The 25,559-nt window shown below is 33.1% G+C and overlaps 1 protein-coding gene across 6 annotated transcripts in view; it reads left to right on the forward strand.

Moving 5' to 3' along the window:
* Lama2 (laminin subunit alpha 2) overlaps positions 1-25,559 on the forward strand; it is a 564,351-nt gene that overhangs the window by 453,881 nt on the left and 84,911 nt on the right. For all 6 annotated transcript variants that reach the window (XM_058581074.1, XM_058581053.1, XM_058581067.1 and 3 more), the window contains 3 exons: positions 3,236-3,352; positions 4,034-4,197; positions 6,269-6,407. In XM_058581074.1, coding sequence (XP_058437057.1) covers positions 3,236-3,352; positions 4,034-4,197; positions 6,269-6,407 — 420 coding nt within the window. The remainder of the gene's footprint in view (positions 1-3,235; positions 3,353-4,033; positions 4,198-6,268; positions 6,408-25,559) is intronic.

Raw genomic sequence — 25,559 nt, forward strand, 5'->3', positions numbered from 1 at the left:
CACCTCCAGATAAGCCACGAAGAACATGTCTTCTTTCTAACTCTATCATCAGAGTCTAAAGCAGCTCCTGGCACTAAAGCAAAACAGACATTTTTTCCCAGTGAATAAAATTTCGTAAAGCAAAGAAAAATAAATGTTGATCTCTATACTTTTATCAATATGTGGGAGCTCCAGATCTCTCTCTTTCTTTGTTTCAAAGCTAGATTTCATCAATGTCTAATTTGAAAATTAACCACATCTAAAATCTCTTTAACCTCTACAGGATTATTTCTGCCTTAGTATGACAAAGAACATATTTTGATCTTCATGGGACAATTGGCTCTTTAAAGTTGCTCAACTAGAGTTTTACAAAAGAAACTCATAATTTACTAAACCTAAAATGGGTATAGCTCTTCATTTAACCCACATGTGGAAATATTCTTCACCCTACATTGGTACAGCACTTAAAATTACCTTGACTCACTAATACAAACAAGCACTGTTGTGACCAAAAAAAGATTCTTGACTTTCTGCCCACAGTAGAACTTTAGATAAGTTAAAAACTGAAGACTATATTGATAGTTATGTAGCAAATGTCAGACTTTCAGAAGAAAAGATAGGTGGAAATCAGGGATGTAAGGAATGCCCCTGCATTTGTTATCTATGAAGAGGGGGTGAAAAATCAAAACTTACCCTGAATTAGCCAGAGATGAGAGTAGTTGAAAAAGCAAATGTCACTGGCAAAGTTTCAAGTCTCATTTTCATTTATTTAACTGAAACCATTTATTGAGGAAGTTCATCTAACTACTAGAGATAGTGATAAATAAGACTTTGTTTATAGGACTTGTAATAGTGAGGGAGGTAGTCACTAAACCAATAAACAAGCATGTGATATGGCCATAGAGTTTTGAAATGTGCGATGATGTGTAGTACATGGGTTTATGGTATATACGATCTGTGATATTGCGTGACACTTCCAATGTGTCATCCTTCATCTGAAACGTGCAGCTCAGGAGGCTGTGCCTTCTCATCAGTCCCAGCATAAGTATCTATGATACATTTCTATCTCTGATGTTCATTAAATAACCTATGCTTTTAGAAACCCCAGAAGAAGTAATCAAGCTAGTTTTTTTCTGCATAAAAACTAAAATAATCATCTGCATTTCTATGCTTTGTGGCCATCCTATTGTATATGATTCAGCTTAGTGAGTTCTAGGAAGAATAATGAAATAAAGTAATTACTACAATGGTTAACAATTACATAGTGTTACTCTGTGCTAAGCAGTGTTTTAAGCCAAGTCTTCCCAGATTTTACTAGGTATGTCAATCACTTGGGGTTCTCGTTAAAATGCAGGTTCTGAGTCAGTAGTTCCCCAGAAGGTATTGAGATTATGCATTTCTAACAAGCTTCCTGGTGATGCCCAGGCTACTAGTAAATGAGTAGCAAAGGACTAAATATTTTACATGAGGCTTAAGATTTCATAGCATTCAGAACTAGAATTCCATTCCAGCAATCTGTCCCTTGAATTCATCTTTTAATCACTGTGCCCTAATCTGTATATAATTATTGCAAGGAAGATGCATGCTATTTTAGATAGGTGGTTGGTAAGTGACCATAAGCAGAAAATGGAGGGAAGAAGCATGCCAGAGAACTTGATAACAGTACACAAGAGAGAGAAGTGCAAAGGCAAAGGCTTAGAGGCAGCTAGATATATGTACTGGGCACCATATTGAAGTGTTGGGAAGACACTAGGAAAAGAGGGTATGAAGTCAGCACTAACCCACTGCAAATAAGAAATGTGATTTCTATAGTAGGAGAGAGAGTTCTTTCATTACCCATGACCCAGGATCTATCTATCATTCAATAGATCAGTATTCAAATTTTTTTACACTATACTAACTGAACTGCATGACCCTTAAGTAAATCACTTAATGTCTTAGTCCACTTGGGATGCTATAACAAAATACCAAAACCCAAGTGGTTTATAAACAAAAGAAATGTATTCCTCATAGTTCTCATATTTATTCCTCATAGTCCATTTTTCTGGATTTCTGGAAATCAAAGATTGAGATGCTGATAGATTAGTGTCTGGAGAGAGCTTACTTTCTAGCTCACAAACAGTCTTTCCACTGTGTTTTCACAGATAGAAGGGTTAACAACCTCCCTTGGGTCTCATCTGTAAGAGCATTTATCCCACCTTTATGTTTTCTGCCTATGACCTAATCTCCTCCCAAAGGCCCAACCTCCTGATTCAAACACCTTGGAGATTAAGATTTTCACTTACAGACTTAGGGGGAACAAAAATATTCAGACAATAGCACCTAACTTGTTCAATTTTCCATTCATTTAAAAGATAAGCACAGGATACAGAGAGTTGAAAATCAATGGGAAAGCCTTGTAAACTGCCTGACACATATTGATATTGCAATACATGTAAAATACTAGTATTATTTATATAAAAACATAAATGGTCACGCTTACAATTTTAATTGATGCAGCTAAACCTAACTGTAAAATGGTGATTGGAAGAAAATGAATGAGTCAGAAGTATTTTTTTAAATGGTAAGCAAAAATATGCTCGAGCTGGAGAAATGGCAGTATTTTTCTCTCATTGATTTTCCTCTTCTAAACCAGGAATGAGTTTCATGTAGTTTTGAGACAAGCTGTAAGTTCCCAAGAAAAGTTAGTTTGTTCTCTTCTTATGAAACAGTCCATTAGGTTTATCCTTCCAGGTGATAGTTTCTCTTCTTGAAAAACATTGCCCCTAAGATCTCTTTTAAAGCTCCCTTCTTTGAATTTTACAGAATTCCCATAGAATAAACCTGCTTATGCTCATGCTTACAAAGAACTCATGTGTACATAGCTCTGGAATTCAGTGTGCCATTCCACTGTGATTTGGTGTACTATCGCATGTTCAGTAGTTCATATTCAGCACTTACAATGTTGTTAAATATGGATGTTTCATCTTGCTTTTAAAATAATTTTAATTCCTCAGCTACTACTATCTCATTTCGTTTCTTCGCTTGGATGCCTTCCTCAAATGGGAAGGAGAAATTACCTATTCAGGCTCTAAATAGAAAGACTTTCAGAGGACTAGCTAGGTAGCTTGTATCATTCTCATCTAGCCACGTTGTCAACAGGATGTACTTTGTTCGTGAAGCTTTTGTTCAGACAACTCAGGAGAGACAGGGATGCAGAGCTGGATAGGGTTTTAACCAAATGGTATTTTGATGTCTTGTTCTTCCCATACTATAGGAAAAGAAGGAGGCTGTTCAAAGTGGCAAACGACAAATTGAGAACACTTTAAAAGAAGGCAATGACATACTTGATGAAGCCAAACGACTTGCAGATGAAATCGGCTCAGTCATAGAAGTGAGTATTTGATAAAATCCAAAGTTAAAAGAGAGATGATTATGGTGCAGCCTCTCAGAAATGGGAAACAAGGAGATGTCTTAGTAATATAAGCAGATACTGACATTTATTTTCTCAAGGAGGGAAAATTATTTTTGTATTGTTCTACTATGATCATACCACCTATTGATAACAATTAGAGCTTTATCTCCTAATAGATATGGATGCTTATGCCATTACACAACCTGTGTTTTTATTTTTTTTTTTCCACAGTGAAATGTGGGCCATTCCTTGTTCCTAGGGCAGCCTTTAAAATTGCTTCAGTATTATATAGCACTAGTTAAAAGAGCAAAGTAAATCTACAAACAGACTTTTAACATGCTGTCTAATGCATTACCCAGTAATATATAGTAATAAAAATGCAAAATGGTTTAAAAGATCTTAATAACTGTCATTTATGCATTTGTTCCAATGAAAAAAAACATTTTTAAAAGGTGTATTCTTCTTGGTGTAAATTGGCTTCATAAAGTTTCTAATATTTTTATTAAATAATAACTTTTTTCCTCTTTTGACTAAGCTAGTACATTTTAAAGTTTCATAAAAAATTAAGTGTGTATAATTATGTCTCTTGGAAAAATTAGTAAATTCAAGGAGGCTTGGATTCACTTGATTAAAATGCCTTCTCTCCACTCTGCATATTAGTATGTTGAAGACATTCAGACTAAATTGCCACCAATGTCTGAGGAACTTAAAGATAAAATAGATGACCTCTCCCAAGAAATAAAGGACAGGAAGCTTGCTGAGAAGGTGTCCCAGGCTGAGAGCCACGCGGCTCAATTGAATGACTCATCTGCTGTACTTGATGGGTATGTCATTTGTTGTTAGAAATGCCAATGTACTGTGACACTTATCCAAAAGTTTTGACAAGCAGAAATGACAGAGAATCATTTTCAAATCTTGATTTCTACAATTATGAACAAAAGAGCTACATGGCCTTTCTATGGAACATCCTAATTAGAAGGGTGTAGGCAAAGCTCTACTGGAAAAGCATCAAAAGTCCAAGTTAAAAGTAGATTCATGCCTGACTTATTAGGAAGTGAGCATGGCCTTAGGCTACACTTAGAATATTATTTTTTGTTCTTTATTAGAAAGCACAGCAGTTGCCTTATTAGCATTTTAAATAATAATAATATATTAACATTTTCTGCTTCAAAATTTAGTTTTATATTCATAATAGAATAAAAAAAAATTGTTAAAAGATGCCTTTTGAAATGTAACCCTATACATAGCCTCTTTCTTGCTCATACAAATTCCAGGAAGATCCTACATACCCTGCAAAACAACAGCTTGCTATCAGGGGGATTGTTGCATGATTCAGGGAGAGAAGGGCAGAAGAAAAGGGTGTTTTTAACTTGCAATCAGCCTTCCAGGTGTAACTAACATTGTACTTCACCAACACTTTAGGATTGACAAAATAAATACAAGAGATATTGGCCCCCCAAATAATTTTCCCAAATAAATCTATATTTAATATACATCATACACAAGGATATGTTTCCATTCTTAGAACTTATTGTTACAAAGGAAAATACTATTGTTTGAAAATGCTGTGCACTGTGATTTTTTAAAAAAAAATAACATTTTTTTTTTTTGCCAATTTATGGTAAAGGGTTGAAGATAGAAAAGTGAGCCAGGAGTCAGCCAACTCAAGTTTTAAGTCCAGATTCCTCATTAGGGATATGTCTGTCATGTGACTTGAAGCAAGCCATTTAAACTTCTGAGATTTTTTTTATTCTCCCCTGGAAATGCACCTACCCCAGAAAGATTTTTTTTTTTTAGAAAATATAACAATATTTTCTTTGATTTTTGTTAGTTATTTCTGTATTTTTTAATTTTTTATTTGTTCTTTTTAGGTATACATGACAGTAGAATGTATTTTGGTATATTATACATACATGGAGTATAATTTATTTTAATTAGGGTCCTATTTTTGTGGTCATACATGATGTAGAGTTACCCTGGTCTTATATTTAAATAAAAGGATAGGAAGGTTATGTCTGATTAATTCTATTGTCCTTCGTATTTCCCTCTCCACTCCCTTTTCTTTGTTCTCACTTTCTTTTAAAATTATAATCTATTTATGTGTTTTTTAAAATGATTTGTTTTACTCAGTTACACATGACAGTACAATGATCTTGACATATCATACAGATGGGATATAATTTCTCATTTTTCTGAGTATACAGGTTGCAGAATCACATTGGCCATGCAGTCACATATATACACACAGTAATAATAATGTCTGTTTCATTCTACTATCCTTCCTATCTCCCCAACCCCTCCCCTCCCACCACTTCTGTCTACTTAATCTAGGGTAAAGCTATTCTTTTTTTTTCTCACATCTTCATACATGTATTTTGTATAACAATGAGGGTCTCCTTCCACCAAACATGCAATTCCCTTTCTCCTTCCCTTTCCCTCCCACCCCTCTTCCCTATGTAGAGGTAATCTTCTTCCCATGCTCTTCCTCTCTTCCCCATTTTGAGTCACCCCACCCCCTTATATCAGAGAAGACATTCAGGATTTGTAGGCTTTTTGAAGTATTCCAGCAATGGGGTGCAAGTTCTCTGAAACCTCTAGTTTGCTTCATAAATAACATGAAGGATTGTCTCACTGCACACGCATGCCTGGTGCACATGGTTGCAGAGGCTTTGGATGATGCTGCAGATGGTTTAAGAATGTTGGAGGTATTTCATAGCTGAATTGTTTAAGAATATGAATTTAAATTGAAAACTACAACACTGTAAGTAGATATGTCACTATGATTCACAATTACTGTCATTATTTTGAAGCCATGATTGTTATAACCAGGATGTTCCTTTATTTGCTTACTCACAACTCTGATGTTATTTTTTTGGGGGGGGGTTATTCCAACAGAATCCTTGATGAGGCTAAAAACATCTCCTTCAATGCCACTGCAGCCTTCAATGCTTACAGCAATATTAAAGACTATATTGATGAAGCTGAGAAAGTTGCCAAAGAAGCCAAAGGTCTTGCACAAGAAGCTACAAGACTGGTAAGAAACAAACAGGACCATTAGCCTTTTTGAATAGTTACTGAATTTTTTTCAAATTTGACTGAGCTCTAAAAACCCTAGTAAATTTGATTCCTGTCTTGAATTATTTTTTTGTAGGCTTCCTTTAAGTTTTCCTCAAAATAAATTCTCCGTGTGCAGAAATCTTTTCTCAGTCACCCACTGCTTATCACTGTTAGGGCCTTGAAATTATCACAAATGCCAAGCAGATTTGTACCACCAGCTCACAAAACAAAAACAAGCTAATAGAACACTCTAGATGGAGAAATCTCTCACCATTATTCCAAATATTTTCACTAAAAAAAGTACCTTGAAAATTAATAGCATTGCTTATAATCACATACAATAGTTGTATGTGAAGTCTGAACATCAAGTGCACTTTTTATAAAGCACATTGGATCAGATCTTTTTAATGTGTTTATAAAATTTTTATAAACTGAAAAGTCTTTAAGCTTTGGCTGCAGCCATTGCTCAAAATACATTTATATCTAATATTTTAGAGTTTTGAGGTTCCAAATTATATCACATTATTTGAGCATCTTCAATATAAACAAATCTTCATCCTTTATATGTAGAACTACATTTTCTAAATAACTTGCATAATAGAACTTGGTGATGATATTTTAAATAAAAAAGACATTACTTAGGAAGCATGCTGTTAGCTAAAATTGTTCAAAACTATCATTCATACAAAATTTCCAAACATCAGAAATTTGCTGGATGGGGGGCTGATTGGATATTTGATTATGAATGAAATATGGTGTTATGAAATAGCCTGGTATTATAAGAAATGGATCAATATTTGATTTTGCATTGAGCAAAAAATATTTTCTCAAATCTCTGAGATATTAGAGATAATTACCAGAATCTTAGAGATGTTATCCTGTGACCATAACGAAAACATGATATTCTATCAACAATTACTAACATTTTTTTCTTTTCTCTGAAATAAGCTGAACTAATTTTACATATCCTATTTGTTTCTTATTCATAATAGTGACACCCGTGTCAACTGATGATTTCTTTTCCTTTGTTCCTTCATTTTTGGAGGGCGAAGAGCTGGGGTTAAACTCATAGGTACTTTGTCACTGAGTTACATCCCTAGCCCTTTAATTTTTATTTTGTGGCAAGATATCACTAAGTTGCTTAGGACCTTGTTAAGTTGCTGAGGCTGACCTCGACATCGTGGTCCTCCTGTGTTAAGCTGCAGAGTTGCTGGAATTACAGACACACACCACCACAACTGTCTCCTTCTTCTTCATCTCCTGGCCACTATTGTTGTCTGAACCTTCCTGTCTCTACCTTTGTCTGGCTCTGTCTTTCTTACACACCTATCCACAGTGTTTCTTAATATCCTCTAGTCCTGAATTACATTTTTCAATTTGTTTCCATGCTTAACGAGATCTTTACTGGTAGCAACTATGAGAAAGTGAGAATTTATACTACCTATGTCAGTTAGAGCCCTGCAGAGAAACATACCTAGTAGGAGATGATGATGGTGATGATAGATAGATAGATAGATAGATGCATAGATAGATAGATAGATAGATAGATAGATAGATAGAGAATTATCTCACATGATTCTGGATGTGGAGAAGCCCCAGATTTGTCCATCTGGAAATCTAGCAAAGCCAGGAGTATAATTCAGTTCTAATTAAAAATCTTCAGAATCAAAGGAGCCAATGGTGTAAATCCCAGTATGAAGGTTAGAGAAGATGAGATGAGATGTTATAGCTCAGTCTATAATGCAAGAAAGAAGGGACTAGATTCCTCCTTCCTCCAGTTTTTGTCCCATTAAAGGTTTCAGTGGCTGGATGGTATACAACCACAGCAGAAAGGGCCATTTGTTTTACTGTCATCCAGAAACACCTTCCAAGACACTCCCAGTACTAGGGTTTGATCTGGACACTCACTGAAATTAACCATAATATTGACCGCAAGCCAAGTGCAGAATTTAATCTTCCTATGTATTCTCCAAATTCATATTTTCTCTCTTGCCATAATAACTCATATTTCTTGGGAGGCATGATTCTAAAAAATTTTTGGCAAGGTATTTCCCAGGCATTTTGAAGAATAATAATATAAAATACAAAAGAAAATGAGGGCAATGTGAAAGTAATATGTGTTGTCTTAGACACAGAAATAGTGAGTATAGTACAGTATAAACAAGATGTAAGCTTTATACAAATTGAATAAGGGAGGGGAAAACCTAGAAAAAAATATTATACAGGAGGAGAATATACCTAAAAATTAAGTAAGCTTAAATTGTTGACACTTGTATCCTCATAAATGTCTGAACTGGTCTTGTAGGTAACTTTTGGGGTTCATTTTCTAATATGAGTAAAAATCCATAGAAACCACAAAAGGAGTTTTTATGTTTGTTTGTTTTTTGCTTCAGGATCAAGTGTCTAAAGAATAAAGTGGATTTTTGAAAATTTACTCTTATGTGGCAGATCAGTGAGGGCAAAACTACTGATAGGAAGCACTTAACTACTACAAAATACACTTTATTCACTACACTGCCACAAAACACATTTCATTCACTGAAATACTACAAAATATACTTCAAAAGAAATGTCAACAAAATCAAAGAACATGGGGATTAAAGAGAAAAACATGAACCAAAAATAGTACATGTGCAAAAGTTTAGGTCAGAATTGTTAAGATCATGGTGATGATAATAATACATATAATTAAAAGTGAAAAAATAAATTCAAGAGACTAATTACATGGAAAATGAGGCATGTGGTCAGTTAAAAGTTTTTAAGGTCCTTCAGTTTGAGGAAGGAGAGTAAAAGCTGATTACCTTTCATATATATCAAATTATGTGTGTTATATATTGAGGATTGATATAAGAGAATGAAAATAATAGCATTAAAGTTCTCTAAGGAAACAGAACTGATGTACACAGCCACGCATCATTTAGCATTCTAGAAAGTGTGGTATTAGGTGATTTCCTTGTTTTGCAAACAACATGAAGTACACTAACCTGGTTAAAGATAGCTATGACATCACCTGCTGATGTAACCTTAAGGGACCACCATTGTAATGCAAGTCATCCTTGACCAAAGCATCACTGTGTGGCACATGACTATATATATATATATATATATATATATATATATATATATATATTAAAAAGCATTGGCTCACGTAATTATAGTACGTAACAAGTCTCCTTAGGCCAGGCTAATAGGCTAGAGACCTAGAAAAGAGTTAATGTTATAATCTTGAGTCCAAAGGCAGTCTGCATGTAGAATTTATTCTTCCTCAGGGTTCTCAGTGTTTTCTCTTACGATTACCCACACTATGGAGAGTAAACTGCTTTACTCAAAATCTACTGATGTAAGTGTTGAACTCCTTTTGTCCCATTATCCCAGATACAGAGCATCTGGAAAAACTTATATGATATATAATAAAATTATATAACATGAGCTTATATAATAATAAAGGAATGTATTACAATACAATATATATAATATACATAAGCTCTAGATTATGATTCCCAACCTATTTTAATGCACCTGTGTCAATTTTATTGAAATATTTGCAGAAGTGAAAACTTGGGACTTCATGAGTTAATCAAATCTGAAAAATCCATTCCTAGCAGCATCTATATTAGTAATGTTTGACCACAAACTGGGTACTGTAGTCTAGCCAAGCTGACACGTATAATTAACTATCACAAATAGCTACACATTTCATATAAGCAGAAAGAAAAACAATGTCTGAAGAGAAGGAACATTATCAATCAATTCCATGAAAAGTGAAAAATAGAAAAACAAACAGATCATGGTAAATATAAAATACAATAGAACTATCCAAATATAGAAGTCAGAATAATTATCATTAGTTACCACAAGAAATAACCCCTGAAATTTCAGAGGCTGGACACAATATAAGTTTGAGTCTCACATCACAACCCAAAGTGTGTCCTACAACTCTTGTCCCTCTTGTAGTCAACTACACCACACTGTGTAGCCTACAAGATTGTCCTGGCAGAGAAAGGGAAAGAAGAAAGAGACGTGCTAGCTCTCAGCATGTTGGCTTGTGTGGCTTGGCCTAGTCCATTGACCAAAATAAGCCACATGCCCCAAAATAACTGCAAAGGAGACTGGGAGCACTAGAAGGCATATTTGATGAGCGCCAACTGTCTCTGCTTCTGTTTGTCTTCATAATAAAATGCAAACAGACTAAAATTACCAATTGGGTCACCACAATTTTTATATTGGATTATAAAAGATTTGACAAAGGTGGTCAAAACTCTGCTGAGCCATGAAGGTACAGAAGGGTGGGAAATGAAGGGATGAGAAAAAATACATCAGGGAAACTAATAAGAAAGCTGGTACACCTCTATAAATAACAGTCAAATAGGCTTTATATCTTTAAAAAGGAGTTATTAGGGATAAAGAGAGTCATCATGATATAAGACAAAGAACTAGATATCAGGAAGATTTTAAATTTGTAAAACTAAAAGGTCATAACAACAAAGCATAATAATAAACAAAATAAACACATCAGAATGAGAAAATTGATGTGTCTCTAGTGAGAGATTTTCCTATATCTCTTATAAATTGAGAGGTAAAGAAAAGACATAAAAAGATATAGATCCGAAGAATACCACAAACCAGATGATTTAATGTCCTTGCAGAATTCTGTAACAATTAGATAACTAATTCTACATGCCCCAGTAGATACACTTCTCCTAAAACTTTAAAAACAAAACAATGCCAAAGGACCATGAACTGGAACACAAAGGATCAGCATATGCTAATGATCCAGTGGCACCTAGACTGTGATCACAGTGCAATAGAATTAGAAAATGATGTAAAATTATGGCCAAAAATTAGTTTTAAAATAAAAACACACTTAAAATTAATTCAGGAGTCAATGAATGAAAAATAATTTTAAATTACAGAATATTTAATAACAGAATGTAAGTATAATTCTACAAATGTATGGGTTGCAAATAAAGTGGTACCTCCAGGAAAATGTAGAGTTTAAAATGCGGATATTCAGACAGGATAAGTACTGAAACTAGTTACTAAGTTTCTGTTTCAGAAGTTTTAAGCCAGACATGGTGGTGTAGTCCTATAATCCCAGCAACTCAGGAGGCTGAGGCAGGAGGATCACAAGTTTGAGGCCAGTCTCTACATCAAAGCAAGGCTCTAAACAATTTAGTGAGATCCTGACTCAAAAGAAAAACTGAAAAGGTCTGGGGATATGGCTCAGTGGTAAAGTGCCTCTGGGTTCAATTGCCAGTACCAAAAAGAAGAAGGAGGAGGAGGGGGATAAATTTAAAAAGTATGATAGAACGAATATAAATAAAAGCAGAAATTAATGGTGCAGAAAAAAGCATTAGAGTTGACAAAACAGAAACCCAATTCTTAGAATAAACAGACAACTAAAAAGAGAAGACAAAAACAATAAGGCAAAGATAGCTGATACATATAAACAGCACTAGGAATGAAAAGGGGACCATACCTGTAGATACAGTGCAGATTTTTTAAAAAAATATGAATATACCAGAGTATGTGAACAATTTTATTCAAATGGATTTGTATACTTAGATGAAGTGGACAATAAATCTAGATTAAAATTGACTCAAAGTAGTAAGCCTGAGTAGAATGATAACCATTAAATGAATCAGATCAGTAGTTAATAATTTATCTACAACAAAACCACAAAGCCTACCAAAATGCTAAGGACCCATTATGCAAAACATTCCAAAGAACAGAAAAGAAGGATATGTTCCCTGGCTTGTTTTATGAGGCTGGTATGTGATCTTGATGGCAAAATTCCTTAGGGAACTGTATTGAAAAGAAAAACTGTGGGCCAGTCATTTAAATAAAGATGCAGGATGTTAAAATACTATCAATTTTAATCCAAACATGCACATTTTGAAGATCTGGACAAATACAGGAGAAAGTTGATACTTATCAGATTTAGAAGATAAAAAATACAGGTGTCTACATTAATGTCTGTTCTTATCAGTCTGCTTTAATTATTTCCTAGATAAATGTTTTAATGTAAATGAAATTAAGAATGGTTAGGAAATTAATTCTGCAAGATGGAACCTAAGGGGGAAAAATAAGAAAGGTGGGTCTACAATGGGTCTGTAAATGAAACAAGATTTTCGTCCTCTATACCAACAAGTCCCTAAATTTCCTTCTTTCATTTTTAAATTCATGGTGTATGCATGTTTTTGTTTCTTACATATTACAAAGAGAGACTGATGCTTTCAATCAACAATCCCCTGACCTAAATTTTCACTTCTGAAGTCACACACCCAAGAGCAACCATCTATCAAATTTTTCTTTTCTTTCTCTACTAGTAATATTATTACCATGCATCATGGATTTCATTAATGTGGAGGGCTATCTTTGCTGTGGTGAATGAGAGGTTCACTTAGAGCTTGTCACGTTGCTTTGTTCTCCTATCCATGTCCCAGTAGATATGCTTCACCACCCTTCACTGTTTCTTTTAAACTGATGTAAATTTACCTGCAGCTTTACATCTTGTTCCATAAATATGGATTTCACTTACAGAAGATGAAGTTACTTGTGGCCTCATCTTTCCCTCTAGCTCCCTTTCTTTCCTTTTCCCCTCAATCTCTACCCCTTTTACTTTAAGATTCTCATAGTCAGTGATATTCAAATTTCATCTGTAAGTGTGATTGTTCCAAGGCAATTTTTTTTAAACCACCCAGTTTGCTTAAAAAGGTTCCCCAGTTTCTGTTTGTTTGATTTTCAGTAGGGGAAGTGGATGGTTGGCTGTCTCTGCTTCTGTGCAAGAAGAAGGGGATAAAATAAATAACCCATATTGAATTATCTGCTTTTATTCTCATGACTGACTGATCCTCAACTTTGCTGCTGTTTCTGAAGCCTGGCCTGTTTCAGAGTCTTTGTACCTCCTTCCTGCCTTCTACCCTACTGTGCCATGTGTAGGCACAGTAACTGCTATAGATTGAGGAGCATTAAATATCTAAAGAGCTTCATTGGTATAAAGAAGAGAGTCCACCTGCAAAGGGAAGATTCCTCTATGGAGGTCATACACTTTCTTTGATCTACTTCTTTTTACTGTCTCATAGTTGTATTCCCCATTGATGTCTCCTGCAAAGTCACTACCTTTTACATAGTCTCTTGGTACAATCTACTGAAAATGATCAGTTCTTTGTTTAAAATTCATATTTTAAATTAAATAATCTATTTTTGAGAAACTCCTTGTTCTCTTACTGTATACATTACCTCCTCTGTGGGAGAAGTATAGTTGGGGGCTCCACTAGCCCATTCAATCATTGAGTGAGTTAGGAGAGGCATCTCAGCTTGATAGTAGGTACCAGGATACACAGCCTGGTGAGCAGCACCCTTAGCTCTGTTTGCACTGCTTCGTGTCTTTCCTTTTCCCAGAAACAAATGTATCCAGAATTAAATTTGAACTGACAATAGATTTCCCAGTTGAAAGAAGCATGAATAACCAAGAATGACCCTAGGTGTTTTACATACAGTATTATGTGATTTTCATATATACTGGGATACAGTAGGTGATCACTAAATGCAGGATGCATCCTCCTATCTCCAAACACTAATGCTAAACCTCTAGAATGGATGATAATTCAGACTAACACAACTAATAAAATATTTATATTACCACAAGATAGAGTTGAACAGTGAAGAAAATTTCAAAGAGAAAATAAAATTCCTTCTTTTTCTTATCTAATTTGAGATCGTGTCTGAACATCTGTTTCAAGGTAGATATCATGTAGAATTTTAAAAAATTGATCAGATTTAGGTTCAAGTAACATGCTTGAATATCCTACTCAAGTTGAGAGAAGAACCTGGCCAGTCAGAATTTAGGAATTAGGAGATCTGTCTCCATACTAAGCACATTTAAATAAGTAGTGAGCTGCCAGCTAACAGAATACCTTCTCAAGGATCACTGAGCAGCCTGTGTTGATTCATCCATTGGCATAGTTCCTATAGAAGTGCAGTTCCTAGAGTCTAGAACTTAATTTTAATTTATTTTTAATTGACAAATAAAATTTTCTACATTCATGGTATATAATGCATAGCATGTCTTTTGGTTAACAGCAATTCTAACAGGTATGAGGTGATAGCTCACAATTTTAATTTGCATTTCCTGATGATTAGTGATGTTGAGCATTTTTTCATGCATCTGCTGTATATTAATATGTCCTCTTTTGAGAAATGTTTATTCAGGTCCTCTGCCCATTTTTTAACCCAGTTATCTATTTTCTTTTTATTGAGTTTTTAAAAATTTATTATATATTTTGGAAATTAATACACACACCCTTTTTAGATGAGTGCTTTGCAAATATTTTCTCCAATTCACTAGGTTCCCTCTTCCTTGTAGATTGCTTCCTTTGCTGTACAGAAGCAGTTACACAAGCCTGAGTAATGTATAAAGAAAAAAAGGTTTATTTAGCTCACAACTTTGGAAGCTGACGTCCAAGTTTGGGGGGCACTATTGATTGTATTTCTGATGTGGACCCACTTGGCTACATCACATCAGGCTTTCAGCATCTTGGCAGAAGCATGTGTGAGAGGGAAATATCACATGGTAAAACAGGAAGCCAGAGAGGCTGATGAGGGGCCAGCCTTATTTTTTTTATGACAACTCTTTTGTAATAATTTACCAAGATCCGGAAAATAGCAAATCAATTCCTTCTACAGGTAGCATTATCAGTGATGTCATTACTTCTTAATAAGCCCCACATCTTGAAAGTCCAATCAACTCTGGAGACCAAGGTTCTAATGCATGAACCTTTGGAGGACAAACTACATCTGAACCATGGATAATCTATTTTGAAATGATGTGAGATAAGGCCTAAGTTCATTGTTTTGCATATAGATATCAAGTTATGCCAGCATCATTTATGGAACAGTCTGCCCTTCCCCAATTGTGTGTTCTTGGCTCCTTTATTAAAAATCCATTGACCTTAAGCATGCAAACTCTCTGGGCTTTCTATTTTGTTCCATTAGTCTATTTATCTAATTTTATGTCAGTGTCATGCTGTAAGATTACTATAGCTTCATCATATACTTTGAGACCAGGAAGTGCAATGCACAGCTTTGTTGAGGATTTCTTTGGTCATTTGGAGTCTTTTGTATTTTCATATGGACTTTAGAATTGTTTTTCCTACTTCTGTGAAAATTGTTTGGAATCTTGATAGGGATTGCTTTGAATCAGGAAATTACTTTGTGTGATATGGACATTTTCTGATATCTTTCTATTTATTTGTGTCTCCCTTGGTTTCTTTCATCAATGTTTTATATTTTTTAGCATACAGGTCTTCCCTTCATTGATTAAATGTATTCCTAAGTTTTTCTCATTCCTTTTGTACCTATTATAAATAGAATTGTATCATTGACTTCTTTTTCATATAGTTTGAGTTTGTTGTTAGTATAGAGAAACACAATTTTCAAAAAAATTCAATTTACAGATAACATCCTATGGTTTTATCATTACATGATTTCTTGAAGTGTACACACAATGTGTAATGGGTAAATATAGTTAATTAATAAATGAATCTACCTCATATAGTTATCATTTTTGTGGTGGGAGCACATAGCATCCAATCTCCACATTTTTTTTTTCAAGAACACAATGTATCCTCCTTAACTTCAACCACCTCGATGTATCATAGGTGGATTTATTCACCCTACAAAACTGTAATTATAGATCCTTTCACCAACATCTCTTCAACCAACCCCATCAACAACAACAACCACCTTCACCTCTGGTAGCCAGCAGTCTACTGTCTACTTCTGTGAGATCAACTCTTTAGATTGCACATATGGAGGAGATCATGCAGAATTTGTCTTTCTGTATCTGACCTAACATAATATCCTTCATGTTCATCTATGTTCTCAAGATGTCAGGATTTCCTTATTTTTAATGGCTGACTGGTATTTGATTGGAAAGAAATACTACTGGTTTCGGTAACGATTTTATATTTTGCAACTTAAGAATTTAATTTTTATGTGAGTTAACATTCAATCTCCAATTACATAATTTCTTACTTTTCATCAATGCAGTTATGGTATGTATAATAGGATCTTTTGAACTATTTATTAATGTGAGGTGTTAAACATGATCATATTTTGAATTTTCTCTTTAAAATTTTTTAAAGCATGTATTCATTTTAATTAATGTGTAAATAGCATTATGAAATATATAGGGTAATCAGAGATGGATAGAATTCGTTACTACCCTTAGGCAAGTAGTTACCATTTATGTATTTATTACTTGTCTTGATAATAAAAGACAATACTTTTCCAACTTTTATCTATATTAGTCATTATTTTTCCTTTCTTCCTATTTTTACTTTTTCTTTTATTATTTATTTTCTTTTAATATTATTCTTTTCCCTAATAATTTCTTCTTCTACTTTGTTATTAGTTTTTGAATATTTAGCAAGGTTATTTTGATACCACTACTATTGGTCAGTAAATCCTAAAGTAAAACACTGAATATTATGATATTATGAGTAAAGATTAAGGCATTTCTAAAGAGAAGTTAATTAAAAATATGATCACATAGTATCTTCTCTATGTCTTATTTAAATTTCCTTTTTGTAAAAGTACTAGTAAAGTTTGAGGTTTTTATTTTCAACACAAAAGACAGGGAAAATATTAGAATATCTATTGCATTCAAAGTTCCCGTAAAGTATGGTGTCTGCCAATTTCTAAACTTTACTCACATTTACCTTGCATTTTATTCTGTCAACTTTTACATAGTAGTCACTCACACAGTAATTTTAGCTTCTAATTAATATCTGTAATTATTGGAATATACATTTTATACCAGTGTAGTGTTAATGGGAAAATGATATAAAGCCATAAGTGATATGACAATCAAATTTGTCACCAAAACGGGTGAGCACTTTTCTTCTGCATCAGCAAGTCACCTCTCTGAGAACTAAATGATTCCCACAATAGTAAGTACAAAAGAATCAATCAGAATCTAACCTGTGTAGAAAAATAATGAATCAGTATGAAAATAGTACTCATTAAGCTTTCTTGACTTTAGTAATTTGCGTTGTACCTGCTAGACTCATTTCAGTCAATAATTAAATAACAATCTATTGAAAGCAGAGAAGTGAATCCTATTTTATGGCCCAACATTAGATGCATTTAAAACTTCAGGGAATAAAATGTTTAAAATTAAAAGATTTTTGTCATCAGTTAGAAACAAACTCTTGGGGATGATGCTTTAATGCAATGTAAATGTGAACTAATTTTCATCAAAGCAGCAATGTTCTTGATGCTGTTCTAACTACTAGTTAGGAATTTCACCTATAGATGGAATGATCAGGTGGTGAGACTGCTCATTCAGTTTGATACTGGAAAGAAAATACTATTAAACTTCTTCATAGTCTTTTTTTCAAATTCAAGGCCCTTGTATTATCTGCCCACCCATCTTCTAATGGCCATTTATGAGCCCAGTCCCTGCCCTGTTGCAACAGGTTAGTGGCACCCATAGGTGCAGAGTTATGGCTATTATACTGTAATTGGGAAAGACCACTTCTTAGTTATATATTTTTAAATCTTTCTTTGAGTATTTTTCTTAGTTTTTACATCAAGCTAAAAATTCAGAGTCACAAACTGAATTTTCATGAGCAATTTGGGGGTTTTCTTATTTCATCTCAGTTTTCTTTGTGTGCTCAGTCGCTTTCAGTCTTCCACAGACTTATCTAATTCTTCTACAATCCTAGGATGCACTATTTAATACCAGAATTCTACAGTGTTTCAAAAGATCTCTGGCCAAGGCCATCTCTTTGGGTCATTTCTTGACTCCCTATTCTACTTTAGGAACCTATAAAACATACATATGTTTCATTAAAAAGCTTTCAAAATTGATGCAGTGATTTTCTTATTTTAAAACTCTTTGTGATCTTTACAATTATTTTACCTAAGTTCATGTCCACTATCTAAAAAACAGGAAATAAAGAGGAAGGGAATGTAAAGTTGTGCACAAGCCCACAAATAATTACTATATCACACCATAATCTCTCAAAAATTACTTTTATAATATTGTTATATGCACATTTTCCTATGCAAATAATTTTTGCACAAATAAGTGATGTTTGCATAATGTTTTTGCAACTTGAATAGATCAATTAATATCAATTAATATGAAAACAGTACTCATTAAGTTTTCTTTTTTAGAACATTTTTAAAGGTTCTCAAAAATTATCTTTTTAAAATGCATATAGGACTAGACTTCACACAATATTCTCAGAATTTATTATAGTAAGAACATTACCCATGATTTTTAATAGTAGTCAGATGCACTAAAATGTAAATTATCTCTAATACATACTTTATATAAACACATTGCAACTAATCACCAACCTCACATATTTTGAAGTTCTCTTTATTGCAAAATTTAAATTTAAAATCATTTAGTTAACATATTATCTTGGTACATTAATCCACTCTGGAAATGTATAAGAACTTGACTTATGAATAAGTTATTTTATAAAAATAGCATAATGGAACATGTAATAACCATTCTGATGAATTATCAGTTACTACTTCCCTTAAAACTAAACAAAAACAAATATTTTCATACCTTCTTAAATCCAATTCTTACAATTGAACTTAGATAATTTATCTCTAATAAAGAAGTTATGTGAGTAACATTATAAAAGTAGAAAGCACAATAAATAACATTTAAAATTGCTTGTTTAGAAAGTAACTCACTGGATGCAGGTTTACCAGCCCAACAAATTGTAACTTACCTTCAATACTCAACTACACATCTCTCTCACATCTCATACACATCTCATAATAGAACCTCCGGATAGCCAAAAACTTTGAAATTTCTCTGCTCCCATAATGATTTGATCATTTTTCTTTGAAAGTGACTTTTTCATTGGTCTTTCCCCACCACTCCAATTCTATCCAGGAAAGCATAATCTTTCCATTTTGAATACTCAGAGCTTACTCTGGTGGTTGAAACATCTAAAAATTTTCATTGAGGAAATTAATAAATTCATTCATCTATTAATCAGCAACATTATTTTTTAATAAGAGCCACTGTGAATATTTAACCAATAGTAGGAAGAAGAAAACTTACACATATCAAAATGCAATTAAGTGCCAAACCCTCCATTATATCTTTAGACTTTGTCATTTCGTTTTTTTCTATGTTTTCTACTCTGTCTTAAATTATTTCACATTTTCCTAGATAAGTATGAGCTAATTATACATGCAGAAACTTACATACATTAATAATAAATTCTACTTTGCATGACATAATAAATGTATAATTTGTATGTGTACATATTTATGCATATATAGAGTACTGAAGACTTATTTATGAAAATATAACCTCTAAAAAGCAAGAAACAAAATATCTTGCAACTCTAAGAATCTCATTTATATTTCACATATGCTGTAGACACAGCTCAGAAATTCAGATGTGATGCTTATGAATATGTATGAAGAATAATTAGTTTGGAAAATGCTGCTTCATCACCTGTCTTGATTCTGTTGATGTGCTTCAGTAACTTACTAAGCAATGTTGGAGGAAAGTCTCTCCAAATTCCAATGAGTCAAAACCGTTCTGTTCATCCATGAGATGTTAGTATTTCCATTCCCTTATCCTATGAAACGCCTGTCTTTTAAACCTGGATTGTTGGCAGATTGCTTATAACTGACAGTTGTATGCCATCGGCTCTTTATTTTATTATTTTGGAGTGTGCCTGGAAACATTGAAGACTGACTCTCAAATCCAAACTTTTCAATTCCACAGGTCTTGTCTGTGTTTATTACTCTTGTCTTCCTAGCCTATACTATTACAATAGCCAACCGAAGGCTCCTTCTTTCCCAGGCAGCTACCCAATTTATCTTCTGGAGTGGAACTTTGATTGAAATCACCTACTCTGAAATTTTTAATAGCTCTGAATTGTTCATTGCCCATATTGCTTAGTCTGACATTCAAACCTTCTAGAAATTATGACCCACCTAATATTTTTATTTCTCCAAACTGTCCTCCACAAACTATAGCCTGATGGGATTGAAATATTTATTTCCCCCAACCACACATCAAAACTTTTTAACCCTTTGTCTTTCCTTATAGTATTTCTCCTCTGTTTCCTACACTTTTAAATATCTATCTCCTTGTCTCTTAGCAAGGAATGGTTCACTAAAGATACAGGAAGAAATCACTGGCTTCCTAAAAAGCAGGAAAGATAAGATGCCTGGAAGCAGAAAAATGAGAAATATTCCAAAATGAAAAAAGATAGAAAATAGCAGTGGGGATGCTTTTCAATAAATAATCTTCAGTCAGAAATCAGTCTCATTGCTGGATGAAGATGCAAGGATTCAATGGAAGATGAATAAGTTAATAATTATCCGTACAGACTAGTATTAGAAAACTCAGAAAGGTTTCCAAAGAGGGATCTCACAAATAAAAGAGGTGAAAGTACTAAAACCTCTGCAGATAATAAAAATATTAGAAAAGTATTGTAAATAATTTTATGCTAATAATTCAACAATTTGAATGAAATGAACAAACTCTTTAAAAATCTTAAACTACCAAAACTCATCCACAAATGAACAAATAATCTGAATATACATAACATACATAAAATATATATTATAGAATTAAATTTGTAGTTAAAAACCTTCATACTCACACATATGCACAATCTCAGTCCCAGTTACTCCACTTGAGAATTTCATGAAACTTTCATCAAAGAAATACTAAATTTTTCTAGAAAATTGAAGAGGATAAAATATGTCCTCTTACCCCATTCTATGATATCAATGCCAGGTAAGTATATTACAAGAAAATTATAAACTAATATCCTTCATATTCAAACATTTTTGATAAAGCTATAACAAATCTGAGCCGTTTTTAAAGGATCATACAATATTTCTGAGATTAATCCCAGGAATGTGCAATGAAGATTTGTAAATCAATCTATATAATTACCACATTAAAAAGCTAAAGAAGGAAATCATAGAATCACCTTAATAGAGGCAGGAAAAGTGACAAAAATCCAACATCTCTGCATATTAAAGTTTTAATTTTAGAAGTAAATTTTTCTCCCTGTTATCTATGAAGTATATTATTTTTTAAAAACCCTACATTAACATCATACCTAATGGTGAAAGACTGAATGCTTTGTTCTTAAGATCAGGAAAAGGAATGGATATCTGTTCTCTTCACTTTCATTTAATGTTGTATTGGAAATGCTAGCCAATGCAATCAGCAAGAAAAAGGAAATAAAAGGCTTCCAGATTGAAAGCAAAGTACAACTGCCTTGACTCACAAGAGGTATGGCAGTCAAAGCATAATAATCCATGGGATCTATAAAACGTTACTAGAACTGATAAGCAAGTTTACCAGTATTATAGGCTATGGCATAAATATGTGAAAATTGATCATTTGCATAGGCTGTCAAAGAGAAACTTGAAGTTGAAAATAAATTAATACAATTTACAATAGCATAAAGAATATGAAATAGGTATAAATTTGATAAAAAATTCAAAAAAACCTATACACAGAATATTACTGAAATAAATTAAAAACATCTATATAAGTAAAGAGAAAATTATCATGTTCATGGATCAGAAGATCCAATATTCTTATAGTGCCATGGATCAGAAGATCCAATATTCTTATAGTGCTAATTTTATATAAATTGATATATACATTCAATGAAAGCTGAATGAGATCCTAGAAACCTATTTAAAGAAATTTATAATCAATATGAAATAAAAAGGAAAAAAAATGGAAGAGTTATATTATCAGGGTTTAATAATTTCTATAAAGCTATGGTAATTAAACAGTGTGGTGTTGTTATCAATATTGAGTAATAATTGATCATTAGAACAAAATAACCTAGAAATAGATCCTAACATACATCAAATGATTCCTGACAAAGATACAAAAGCAATTCAATGTTTTCTAATGAATGCAACTATAAGAATTAGATATGGATTGTAGTACCATATCTTATACCATTTTTCAAAACTAACTCAGAAATAGATCATAGATCTAAATATATAGCATAAAAATATAAAACATCTGAAAGAAAATATAAGTAAAATATTTATGATCTTGGGCAAAGATTATTAGATATAACATAAAAGACTAACCCTTAACTGGAAAAATTTGCTAAATTAATCTTCATTAAAATTGAGTACTTCCCCTTCAAAATCTATTTTGAAGCCAGGTGCAGTGGCACATGCCTGTAATCTCAGCAGCTTGGGAGGCTGAGGCAGGAGAATTGCAAGTTCAAAGCCAATCTCAACATAAGTGAGGCAATTCAGTGAGACCCTGTCTCTAAATAAAGTACAAAATAGGGCTGGGGATATGGCTCAGTGGTCAAGTGCCCCTGAACCCTGAGTTCAATCCACAGTACCCAATAATAAATAGATAGATAAATAAATAAATAAATAAATAAATAAATAAATAAATAAAAATAAACAAAAAAAACTACTTTTAAGAAAATGAAAAGACAAATTCCAAATTAGGAGATGATATTTTTTAATTATGTGTCTGAAAAAAGACTTGTAATAAGGAAAAAAACCCAAAAATTGAACAGAAAAATTCTTAATAGATATTTCTCCTAAGAAGATAGCAAATAAGCACAAAAAGAAATACTCAACATTATTAGTCAACAGAAAAATGCAAATTATAACCAAATTGAAAGTCAAATTTTAGTCTATTTTTAAATTTTAAAAGATTGAGTGTTGGGGGTGTGGCTCAGTGGTAAAGTGCTTGCCTAGCACCTATGAGGCCCTGGGTTCGATTCTCAGTACCACATATAAATAAATTAAAAAAAAAAAAAAAAGATTGAGTGTATTGAGTCTTGGCCCAGCTGAGAACAAAAGAAACTTCTGTGTACTACTGGATAGAAATTTTAAATACTACAAACAATTTGGAAATCAGGTAGCTGTTTCATAAAAACTTAAATATACATCAACCATATGATCAAGTCATTCTACTAGTTGGTAGTCACTCTGAGAGTAATGAAAGTCTCTGTTTATACAAAGATTTGCACAAAAATGATTAGAAGTTCTATTTAGAATGGTGAAAGCTAAAGCAACTCAAATTTCCATTCAATAGTAAATGCATAAATGGATTGGGACACATCCATACGATGAAATACCACTTACACATACAAAAGGGATCAAATACTGACACACACACAACATGGACAATGCTAAAATTATACTGAGTGAAAAAAACCAGACCCCTCCCCCCAAAAAATGCAGTATATAAATCCTATAAGACACAAACTTACAGTGATTAAATTAAGACTAGTATTTTGTCTAGGAACATGGTGGGGAAGAGGAGAAGGGATAGAAGGAAAGGATTAAAAGAAATGATATTGTGTTCTCTACTTTGATTATAATAATGGTTTCATGGGTGTAGACATTTCAAAAATAAAATTGTAAATTCTAAATATGTGTAATTTATCTATCCAGTTTTAACTTAATCAACTGCTTAAAAGTATTGAAAAATAGAAAAATGCATATTGGTTACGACTGATAGGACTGATTATAGTCCATCAACAACTTCTCACAGTTCACTCAGTGATGATTGGGGTCTCTCTCTCTCTCTTTCTCTCTCTCTCTCTCTCTCTCTCTCTCTCTCTCTCTCTCTCTCTCTCATCTGTTGCCTTTAATTTTCTTTTTCACAGCAAATCAACTCTGTTTCCCTCAGTTAATGCCATGCCTCATTTTGCACATCCAAGATTAGCTTTAAAATTATGGTTTTTAAATGCTTGCCAGATGATGTTCTTATAAAAAGGCATTCACACTCCAAGAATGTTAGAAAAGCTGTTTTTTTTTTCCTTTTCTCTCTTTTTTTAAAAGTTTCATCTAACATTATGAATGACCCATATTCTTGATTATTCAGGAACATTGTCAACATTAGTTCTTTTATTACAATAATATTGTCATCCACTGAGAACTACCTTATCATATACACTTGACCCCTTTCCAAGTCGATTTGGATGCCTAAGCATTGAAAATTTTCCTCTTTACTTTTAAGAGTTTTTTTCTCTTTCTTCATCGTCAGATTGTCAGCTGTCATTTCTGCTGTTTTTACTGTGCCTATTTAGAGAATCTTCACTCCTTTGTAATTTCCTATCTTTGATCTGTTTTGATTCAGAAAACTTATAACCCACAGAGTAAAAATGATGTGTAAATTGGAGCAAATATAGAACATGAGTGGGTAATCTGAGGCTTCCTTTTTTGAGTAAAGTACATTGAATTTGTGCCATTAACTTTTACACTTATTTTTTTCCCCAAGATAATGACACTTTTTGACGTTACTATACCTAATTCCCAAGATAAAATGTGAAACTAAGAATTCCCATGAATGCAATGGGAAATACTGTCAATTTTCCATAGAATAATTTTCCAAGGTTGTATTTTTCTAGTACTGTGTACAATGTCTCTTTTTATTGATGCAGATGTTTCTAATATGCCCTTTTGTGGATATCAAGTCTGTCTTATGAGCAATATTTAAATGAAATCTGTTGGAATGATTCACTAAAATAAATTTGACCAGAGCAAAACCAAGCTCTGTAATCTTTTCCTATTTTAATTCCCAAGTAACATGACTGATAAAAACTGTTACTAAGGCACTACAGATGTCTTTGAAGAGCATTATGACTGGGATGACCTAAGTTCAGAATTATAACTTTAACAGTAAGCATTTAGTATTCTCCAGCCCTTCTTGTACCCTGAAATACTTTTTCTAGTTTAAAATATACACATAGGACCTTATTTGATTTATCTGTTGGTATAAATGTATTATGTAATGACTACAGAGGAGAAAACACTATTAAAATGGATAACTAGACAGTCAAGTGAAATGATCCTTTTCCTGTTCTATTATCTTTGTGTCACCTCGATTAATCTAACCCTCAACAAATACATCTTTGCTGGATGATTGTGATTCTGAGATTGTCATTTAGAAGGCTGTATTATGCCATGGTGATTTGAAATTTGTTTAAAAAGGAACCCAATAGTCCTTTTAAATTCAATACCCAGGGAATAAAAGTAATGCTCCCTACTCACCCCATATCTAGAGTAAAATGTGCTTAGGGATAAAGTGAATGGATGTCTTTAGTTCTTAATT

Source organism: Marmota monax, unplaced genomic scaffold (assembly GCF_021218885.2).
Source record: "Marmota monax isolate L192 unplaced genomic scaffold, Marmota_monax_Labrador192_F-V1.1 WCK01_AAM20220418_F8-fsc00030, whole genome shotgun sequence".
Classification (NCBI taxonomy): Eukaryota; Metazoa; Chordata; class Mammalia; order Rodentia; family Sciuridae; genus Marmota; species Marmota monax.